We start from the raw sequence: 10,430 nt of genomic DNA on the forward strand, positions 1-10,430 counted from the left end.
AAATAAACACTCGTATATTAAAAGAATGTAAGTTAATTGTATGTCATATATCCACCTTATTTTTCGTTCTCATTGAATATGCGAGACTTCCGCTTTAGCCGCAGTAAAGAAATAACGAAAAAAATAAGTACAGTAAACGCAAAACTGTTAGCAGTACAAACCAGTGTGTTCATAGTTAAGATAATACATCAAAATAATATGATAAGACTCACAAGTTTGCAATATTACGCAGCAAAACGAGTTGTTTACAGCTAAAAAATAGCTGGACGCTGATGAGACCGGAAGCCGCAGACACATAAAACTTACAAATGGCGCGCCCGCTCTTACGATAAAAATAAGGTGAATACTGCACGAATGCAGCATCCATAAATGTGCACATACTCACACAACCACCACACACATTACACACACTCATTTTATTACAGCTATTATCAATTAAAACTTACAACTGCACATTAATTACAATTTATATAATTACATTGTAAATCCAGTTACGTTTTTATTTGTCGAGACTGTTTACAAGGATCTTTCCCTTCACACACACACACACACACACACACACACACACACACACACACACACACACACACACACACACACACACACACACACACACACACGTGTCTGAATTGTGAATAAAATAATGCATATCCATGTTAATGTTATATTAATGTTCATTTATGTATTCTAATAGTCCAAATCAATCTCAATACTGAACTATAATGAAATAGTAGATGAAATAATTGTTAACAATAATAATAAACATTTTGTTCACAGTTAATGGTGCTCTATATTTTACCAAAAAGTGGCCATTGTACCCAACCTCATTACTGTTCAGGAACAATTTTAAAGGTTATCAAGATTCGAATGATCACACACACACACACACACACACACACACACACACACGCACGCACGCACGCACGCACGCACACACACACACACACACACACACACACACAAAATCTTACCATGTAAATGCTCCAAAGCCATCAATCAGGGAAACCTCAGTGCAAATCCAAAGGGAGGATAAGCTGCTCTCAGAGGGAGCTTTTTACTGTAATTAGAGTATGATCCTTCCACTTGTTTGTTAGTTTCTATGAGATGTCTGCTTAGTCATAGTTGCTCATTTAAAAAAAAAAAAAACGTAGGTGCAGTTTCATGTTATGTTTTTTAAAATACAGATTAGATTTTTTAATAACACATTCATTCATCCATCAGTCCATCCACTCGTTCACTATTCTTTGAGACATCCAGCTATAGTCACAGCAGTTGAATGAATAAAATACATCTTAATAATAATAAGCCAAACATATAGATTGCGTACACAACTGTAAGGTTTGTCAAAATAACATTTTATTACAATTATATCAACAGCACTGTCACTATAGGTTCCTTTTTTCAATGTAGTTTTTCAAAAGCTTTACCATGAAGTCCGTATCCTGAAAACAAACGAATGAATAAAATGTATAATCACAAAGCATCGATGTACTATTTTAACTCTTTACCTTTTAACTGACCAATTCCATAAATAGCGCTAATCACCTGATTATAAACATCTCGTGTCCTCTTTGGATCTTCAAGCTGAGCCTGAAGAGCAACTTTCAGCACCTCCTGAGTTATCAGCTCCTTCAAATCCTCCGAACTCCCTGATTCTCCCATAGTATTCCTGGGATGCTTTGAGGAGAATGGAGAGTCTTGGAACTGGCTGTTTGAAAGACTCTTCTTGCCCATGAAATGACCTGTAAGAGGACCAAATATTATGCTGGAAAACGGATTTAGCAGTTTTACAGTAAGATTAAATAACAACATACCTGTCGCCCAGAGATTTCCACGTGGATGCACTTTAAGTTTGGAAACTTTATTTCGCAGCTCCGTTAAATCGAGACTGACTGCGGTGCTTAACGATATGTTAAAAAGCACAATGAAAGCAAATAGTCTATATTTGCAATGTCCATCTTCAGAACTCACAGCCATCTTCTTAAGTAACTGTAGGTGGATTCCTCGGTTCAGATTCAACTGGTCCGATCGCTCTTCGTTCTTTTGCAGGCGGTATTTATACCAGCACAGTGGGGTGGGATGCCAAACGCCTCTGAGGTCATAGTTTTAGTCACTGAACTCCGAAAACGACAGCGAATGCTTAGTCTGGTTGAATGAAGATGGGAAACACTATCTGACGTGCGTTGGCTGTGCGTATGCAGTTTAATTGAATTAATTTAATGGACAAAACGTTTTGAGGCGTTGCGAATTCATAAAGCTTACATTTCAATAGTTTGTAATCGCATGTATTAGCCTACTATGTAGGGGTCCGAGGAACTACTATATTACTTTATAAGATTTTGTTTTGGATATGATTAATCCATATGAATCGTAAGCTGAATAAAACGTTATAAGCTGTACATTTTCTGAGCTCACACAAAGTGTATTATGTCATTTTTATATTTATGATACACATCTGGCTGCAGTATGAAAACTATATGGGCTAATCTACAGAATTGTTGCAAACTGCTGTCCCACAACAACAACAACAACAACAACAACAAAACACATTTAAAAAGCATTTAAGTATTCAAATCTAGATCCTTTTAGTATCTATTGAAACCCTGAATAATATTTAAAATATAGGTAAGCTTAATATATATAAAATCATCATTTAGTTGGTACTTTCAATTGTGAGGTGGCTGTCTTGAACTCCAACCCCTAAATGCCAATTTATGAAAATAATATAAATAGTTTTTGCATTTTATTCTACTGTTGTTTTAAAAAAATATGTTTGATTTAGTAAAGTGAAGTTTTTATAATTAAACACTTTTTGGGGGAGTTATTCCATAACATTAGTTTTTATATGTGCACAGCTGTTCAGAACTGTGCTAGCTAACAATGTGTTGTCTAGCATCTTTGAGCTATGTTCAGAAGTATCTAAAATTGTCAGTAGCAAACCAGTCATGACCAAAACATTTAGTGGCATTTCGGTAGTGACATCTTCATTTTTTTTTTTTTTTTTTTTTTTGAGGGGGCGGGGGTTATCCCATAAAATTGTCACTAAGGAAACTTCACCAAATGCTTCAGTTGTGACAATTCTAATGGGATAACACCCAAAAAAAGCAAAGATGTCACTACCAAAATGCCACCAAATGTTTCTGTAGTGACAATTTAATGGGATAACACCCAAAAAACAAAGATGTCTCTATCAAAATGCCACCAAATGTTTCAGTTGTGACAATTTTTTTGTAATAACACCCAGTAAAACAACTACCGAAGCTTCACTAGATGTTTCAGTTGTGACAATTTTATGGGATGATACCCCAAAAAACAAAGATGTCACTACGTAAATGCCACCAAATGTTAAGGTATTGACAATTTTATTGGGTAACACCCAAAAAAACAAAGACATTTTGGTAGTGACATCTTCATCCCATAAAATTGTCACAACTGAAGCATTTGGTGAAGTTTCCTTAGTGACAATTTTAGTTTTTCTGGGTGTTATTATGAAAAATTGTCACAGTTGAAACATTTGGTGGCATTTTGATAGAGACATCTTTGTTTTTTGGGTGTTATCCCATATAATTGTCACTACCTAAATATTTGGTGGCATTTCAGTAGTGAAATCTTTGTTTTTTGGGTATTATCCCATTAAATTGTCATTACAGAAACATTTGGTGGCATTTTGGTAGTGACATCTTTGCTTTTTTGGGTGTTATCCCATTAGAAATGGTCACAATTGAAACATTTGGTGAAGTTCCGGTAAGTGACAATTTTTTTGGGTGTTATCCCATAAAATCGTCACTACTGAAACAGTCAAGACTTAAAGATTTGGTGAAGTTTCGGTAGTGACATCTTTGTTTTATTGGGTGTTATTACAAAGATTTGTCACAACCGAAACATTTGGTGAAGTTTCGGTAGTGACATCTTTGTTTTATTGGGTGTTATTACAAAGATTTGTCACAACTGAAACATTTGGTGAAGTTTCGGTAGTGACATCTTTGTTTTATTGGGTGTTATTACAAAGATTTGTCACAACTGAAACATTTGGTGAAGTTTCGGTAGTGACATCTTTGTTTTATTGGGTGTTATTACAAAGATTTGTCACAACTGAAACATTTGGTGAAGTTTCGGTAGTGACATCTTTGTTTTATTGGGTGTTATTACAAAGATTTGTCACAACCGAAACATTTGGTGAAGTTTCGGTAGTGACATCATTTTTTTTGGGTGTTATCCCATTAAAATTGTCAAAACTGAAACATTTGGTGAAGTTTCGGTAGTGACATCATTTTTTTTGGGTGTTATCCCATTAAAATTGTCAAAACTGAAACATTTGGTGAAGTTTCGGTAGTGACATCATTTTTTTTGGGTGTTATCCCATTAAAATTGTCATAACTGAAACTTTTGGTGAAGTTTTGGATGTGACATCTTTGCTGTTTTGGGTGTTATCCCATTAAAATTGTCAAAACTGAAACATTTGGTGAAGTTTTGGAAGTGACATCTTTGCTTTTTTGGGTGTTATCCCATTAAAATTGTCAAAACTGAAACATTTGGTGAAGTTTTGGAAGTGCCATCTTTGCTGTTTTGGGTGTTATCCCATTAAAATTGTCAAAACTGAAACATTTGGTGAAGTTTTGGAAGTGACATCTTTGCTGTTTTGGGTGTTATGCATTAAAATTGTCACAACTGAAACTTTTGGTGAAGTTTTGGTTGTGACATCTTTGTTTTTTTTTGGGTGTTATACCATAAAATGATCACTACCGAAACAGTCAAGACTTATTTGGTAAAGTTTCGGTAGTGTCAAATTATTTTTTTTTGGATGTTATCCCATAAAATTGTCACTACCTAAACATTGACATTTCGGTATTTCGGAAACATTTCATTAGTGGTGTTTCGGTAACAGTCATAACCTAAATTTTGGGGAAGTTTCGGTCATCAAACATGTCAAACATCAAATATGTCATCATTGTTTCAGTTTTAGTATGTGGGTTAAAATTTTGTTATGTGATGTGGTCACTACCAATGCATTACTGTCATGACCAGAACAAGGGATGTTTTGTCAAAAATAAAGTATACTAAATTATCAACTAAGATGTTATGATAGTGTTTTGGTTCATTTGCGTTCATTTATTTATTTATTTTTTAAAGATGTTTCCAACTCTGACTTTGCACCAGTTTGGTAGAATAGCCCATATATGTGACCCTGGACTGGGGTATGTTTGTAGCAATAGCCAAAAATACATTACATGGGTCAAAATGTTTGATTTTTCTTTTATGCCAAAAATCATTAGGAAATTAAGTAAAGATCATGTTCCATAAATATTTTTTGTAAAATTCCTACTGTAAATATATTAAAATGTAATTTTTGATTAGTAATATGCATTGTTAAGAACTTAATTTGGAGAACTTTAAAGGTGATTTTCTCGGTATTTAGATTTTTTTGCACCCTCAGATTCCTGATTTTCAAATAGATGTCTCTCGGTCAAATAGTGTCCTAACAAACCATATATCAATAGAAAGCTTATTTATTGAGCTTTCATATGATGTATACATCTCAGTTTTGTAAAATTTTACCTTATGACTGGTTTTGTGGTCCAGGGTCACATATATACTGTAAAAAATGATTTTCAAAGTTGTAAATAAAACAAAGTCTACTGTGTAATCTTTGTTTTCAATTAAAATACCATGGCAGTTTTTCTACTTCAAAATGTTACATTTAATTCAATGTGCTACTTTTTTGATTTGTAACTGTAGGTGAAATTGGAGCAATTTGAGTAAAAATTGTATTTATTTTGAATTTTCATGTGTGATTCCTTATACAATACAAAACAAACACTTCACATATGAAATGAAGAAAAATGAATTTATAAAGGAATACACTTTTAAATTTGGCTCAACATTTTTATTCAATACAAAATTTAGCCTTTAAGAAAGAGTTAAATCATGACATATGGCGGAAATAGAGCTGTAACGTCAGATCAAACAAAAACTGAATTTGGTATGACATGGAAAATTAACAAATACAAATTCTTCCAGTAGTTCCTGTGTCACTGTCATTGAACAGAAAAATGACCATTTGACCTTTGTCTCTAAGAGCAAGTGCAAGATGTTCACAAAAAAACACCATAAAAACTGGTCACAAGAGGGACGTGTGTTCCCTGACGGCATTACTCTTGAAATTCTTCATTCTCTATGTACCAAAACAAACAGCCCGAGCAAACACAGTACAGCATACTGTCAGGAAATATAAAAAAACTGATGTTAGAACAACTGCAACTGATAATGTAACACCTTATTTAAACATGACACATTACATACCTTAAATTTGGGGTAGTCATTCATCAAAATTGTGACGATTCCAATGTAAGGCACAAACCTGTCAGAGAGGAAGCGTAATCAGAAATACAGTAAGATGTGCGAAGCAATGTATGACATGCAATAGCTGGCTTTTAGAAATTAAACTTTCTCCGTAGGGGAATTCATTTTTAACAATAACTTATAAACATTTTTTAAAAAGTATTCTTGTAGCTTCATAAAATTACGGTTGAGGCAATAATGTCATGTGGACTATTTTAACAATGTCCTTACTACCTTTCTGGGCCTTAAACGTGTCAGTTGTGTTGCGGTCTATGCAGGGTCACAAAGCTCTCGGATTTCATCAAAAATATCTTATTTTGTCTTCCACAGATGAATGTCTTTCGGGTTTGGAAAGATGTGAGGGTAAAGTAATCAATTTTTGAGTGAAGTATCCCTTTAAATGAATAGTTTTATACTTCACTATTGTTATTAATTTGATTAATGTCATTCGGAATGTTTAATGGGATTGTAGATCTTTTCCACGCTAAAGCCTTCACTATACCTTGTTTTTTTCTGATTTTTAAATACTTTTTACTAATTTGTAATGTTGCGATTCAACTCATAACTGCTTAAAAAAAAAAACTTTCAGGACCAACATCACTGCAAAAGTCAGACATAAAAGCACTCTAAACTACATCAGATTTGTTAGCTTAAAGATGGCTAGGGATTCTTACCCTCTTGCTCTTCCCACCACATCCTTCTTCTCCAACCAGTGCTGTCCCTGCTTGTAAAGACCTCTGTCATCCACAGAATTATTGTCACCTTTCGTCAAGAACTTGATATCACCGTTTTCTCTGAAATCAGTAGGGATCAACGTTATCAGAAGAAACAAAGACAGACAGTATGATCAGAAAAGTCACACATGGCACTTGATAATCTAAAATCCTCAGGAAGTGAGTTGGACTGCAAGAATTTGATTCTCTTTTAGTTACAAACAAGCACACCATCTTAGTTAAAGGTGCAGAAAGTGATTTCTGAGAAACGCTGTTGATTTTTTAATTCGCCAACCCAAATGCATCACACAAATACAATCACAAACATGCTACGCAACACAGGCAACTCCCCCATCATAAGTCGACTCGTCCCTTACTGGTGATTGGCTAAAAGTCTGATCCACTTTCAACAGCGTTTCTCAAATTCGCATACTGCACCTTTGAAGGATTAGTTCAATTCTGGAATAAAAATTTCCTGATCATTTACTCACTCCAAATGTCATCCAAGATACCATTGTCTTTCTTTCTTAAAAATTCCAGGATTTTCCACCATTATAGTGGACTTCAATGGTAACCAACAAGTTGAAGGATTAAATGGCAGTTTCAGTGCAGCTTCAAAGGGCTCTACAGGATCCCAGCCAAGGAATAAGGGTCTTATCTAGCAAAACAATCTGTATTTAAAAAGAAAAAAAAAACCTTTTTAACCACAAATGCTCATCTTGCAGTAGCTCGACCTCTCACATTATGTAATCATGCACGTGTAATGTAGGCGGAAGTAACGGCTCTTTTGTTTACAAAGTGAACGCGCAAAGAAAGTCAAACGCCTTTTACAAAAAATGTAAATGTAAAATGTTGGATGATTTTGAAGTTGGCGGAGAAAATGAGATGGAGTTTTTCACCCTACTCTCCCTATTTGAACCAAAGTACACAGATGAAGAACTAACCACGAGTGACCTTTCCAACATGATCATGCAATGCGTGAAGATGTCCATGTGCAATAAAGAGCTAGTGCAAGATGAGCATTTGTGGTATTGTGTATATAAAAAGTATGACCGATCATTTTGCTAGATGACAACCTTATTCTTCGGTTGGGATCATGTAGAGCTTTTTTATGCTGCACTGAAACTGCAGTTTCAACCCACTGGCTTGAGATGTTTTCCTCAAAACCCTTAATTTCTTTTCGACTAAGAAGAGAAAGACATGAGCATCTTGGATGACATAAGGGTGAGTAAATGATAAGGTATTTTTTATTCTGGACGTGAAGTAATCCCTTAATATTTTCAGCACAAGCTATAGTGAAAATGTATTGCATAAACTCTCTCATTTAAGAAAATATGCATTGTGATCTTGTAAGTAGATTATACTTACTTTTCATGAATTTTTAGGACTCTGTGTACAATGGGAATTTCTCTTCCCTCAATCCTGAACACAACAATCTCCCCCACTCTGATTGGATCTTCAACACGATTTGTGAGAAACAGGAGGTCTCCTCTGTGAAATGCAGGCTCCATGCTTCCACTACAATAACAACAACGTTAACAATTACACCTCACTGATGTAAGAGCAATAATTGTGCAGCATTACATTCAAATGCCTCAATTAACTTTTAAATATCCTACTTAAGTTCTACATTTGTCTTCCCAAGAAAAAGCTGATTTTAAGAAAATATTTCTTAAAAATAAGATTCATAAACTGATGTCAAAATTAAAACATGCAGTTTCAAAAAAATCTAAAAATCACACATATTTTAAGAAAGTCTATAAAAACAGGATGCAATGTACTGTGTTAAAATAATGGATTTTTCAAATGTGCTTTGCACGTATTTTGAATTATGCATTGCATTGTGTTGTATTTGAGTTTAAGGAAATGCCCATAGATGGAATGGCAATTCACCAGTACCTCTTTTGTTTTTTTTTTGCATATTTTTTCTTACAGTGCAGCAATGCATAACAACACATGCATAAATAATCTAAAACATCGTTAGGGTTTCCATAACTTTTTACTAATGTATTTACTTGACATTTGTGACCCTGGACCACAAAACCAGTCATAAGAGTCAGTGTTTTGAAATTGAGGTTTATACATCATCTGAAAGCATAAATAAATAAGCTTTCTATTGATGTATGGTTTGTTAGGATAGGATTTGAAAATCTGAAATATGACAGATGCAGAAAAATCTAAATATTGAGAAAATCGCCTTTAAAGTTGTCCAAATAAATATCTTAGCAATGCATATTGCTAATAAAAAATTAAGTTTCGATCTATTTACGGTGGGAAATTTACAAAATATTTTCACTGAACATGATCTTTCCTTAATATCCTAATGATTTTTGGCATAAAAGAAAAATCGATAATTTTGACCCGTACAATGTCTTTTTGGCTACTGCTACAAATATACCTGAGCTACTTAAGACTGGTTTTGTTATCCAGGGTCACATTTATCACTTACTTTTACATTCTGACTTGCCTAGTTTGTACAGTTAAAAATGAGATTTATTATTCGGTAAATAAATAACAGTACGGTGCAGTAGAACAGTCCAAGAAATCATTCTCAAAAAAATCATTTTTAACAATTCAATTCAACAAAGGGAACACAGTCGCATGTAGCATGCTGCAAAAAAGTGACCATTTTACCTGAGAACAACCACAATCGGGCTTTCACTCCCAGTTACGACCATCAAGCCTTTCCAGATCATCAAGGCTGAAGATACAATCATTCCAAAATTCAGCACCTGATAGTAAAGCTAAAACAAACACGAGATGCTAGACATCAGATGGTTTTTTTCTTTGGCTCCCAGTTTTATTAAATGGATTTGATGTAAGAACGTGTTGTTAGTAAAAAAAAAAATGACTGCTGCAGAATTAAAATCTCATGTAACGTTAGTGCAACGGCTTAAAGTGAAAGTACATAACGTTAATATATAAATAAATAGCACAGAAAAACAGACTAGCAGCTGTTATAAAAAGCCGACTTCCTTTTTCACACCTACTCAGCAACAAAATATGTAAAACCATTCAGAGCATATTTCATCCCCACAACTCGCAATAAGCAGTACTAATAGTGAACCATTATGTATAAAACGTTGAAGCCACTGTCATTCAAGCTGACGTGTAGTAAGAGAGCGCAAAGCAGAGGAAGCGCCGAGCTAACTGGCTAAATAAATACACACCTGCCGCTTATTCATTCGCCGGACATCGTCGAGGAAGTCTAATGATAACATTTTGACCGTAGATTAAATATTTGTGACAAAAGTCAATTAAAATAATTGCAAAATTCAGATTTTCCTGCAAATGCCTCGCCGCCACTGCTGTAGTTAGCGGATACGCGGCGACTCTACTTGCTGGCGTTACTTCCGGTAAGAAGAGGAAGAAAAAAAC

At 34.5% G+C, this 10,430-nt stretch overlaps 2 protein-coding genes across 2 annotated transcripts; both read right to left on the reverse strand.

Moving 5' to 3' along the window:
* Positions 1 to 1,222: 1,222 nt before the first annotated feature.
* nmba (neuromedin Ba) lies at positions 1,223 to 2,014 on the reverse strand. The gene is made up of 3 exons (XM_073849970.1): positions 1,815 to 2,014; positions 1,546 to 1,742; positions 1,223 to 1,442 (listed from the first exon to the last, which is right to left on the reverse strand). The coding sequence occupies exons 1-3, from the start codon at positions 1,975 to 1,977 to the stop codon at positions 1,386 to 1,388; spliced, it is 417 nt and encodes a 138-aa protein (XP_073706071.1). The 5' UTR covers positions 1,978 to 2,014; the 3' UTR covers positions 1,223 to 1,385.
* Positions 2,015 to 5,757: 3,743 nt separating this feature from the next.
* sec11a (SEC11 homolog A, signal peptidase complex subunit) lies at positions 5,758 to 10,410 on the reverse strand. The gene is made up of 6 exons (XM_073850521.1): positions 10,223 to 10,410; positions 9,687 to 9,796; positions 8,421 to 8,570; positions 7,014 to 7,133; positions 6,301 to 6,358; positions 5,758 to 6,216 (listed from the first exon to the last, which is right to left on the reverse strand). Exons 1-6 carry the CDS (start codon positions 10,271 to 10,273, stop codon positions 6,166 to 6,168), a joined length of 540 nt encoding a protein of 179 aa, XP_073706622.1. The 5' UTR covers positions 10,274 to 10,410; the 3' UTR covers positions 5,758 to 6,165.
* Between the last annotated feature and the right edge of the window lie 20 nt (positions 10,411 to 10,430).

Source organism: Garra rufa, chromosome 11 (genome assembly GCF_049309525.1).
Source record: "Garra rufa chromosome 11, GarRuf1.0, whole genome shotgun sequence".
Lineage (NCBI taxonomy): Eukaryota > Metazoa > Chordata > Actinopteri > Cypriniformes > Cyprinidae > Garra > Garra rufa.

Coding starts and splice junctions, on each gene's coding strand:
- nmba (XM_073849970.1), bottom strand. CDS start 1,977: ATGGCTGTGAGTTCTGAAGATGGACATTGCAAATATAGACTATTTGCT. Junction 1,743..1,814: donor TGGAAATCTCTGGGCGACAG/GTATGTTGTTAT, acceptor GTCCTCTTACAG/GTCATTTCATGGGCAAGAAG. Junction 1,443..1,545: donor CACGAGATGTTTATAATCAG/GTGATTAGCGCT, acceptor GTTTGTTTTCAG/GATACGGACTTCATGGTAAA.
- sec11a (XM_073850521.1), bottom strand. CDS start 10,273: ATGTTATCATTAGACTTCCTCGACGATGTCCGGCGAATGAATAAGCGG. Junction 9,797..10,222: donor GGCGAATGAATAAGCGGCAG/GTGTGTATTTAT, acceptor TGTTTGTTTTAG/CTTTACTATCAGGTGCTGAA. Junction 8,571..9,686: donor CCGATTGTGGTTGTTCTCAG/GTAAAATGGTCA, acceptor TTGTTATTGTAG/TGGAAGCATGGAGCCTGCAT.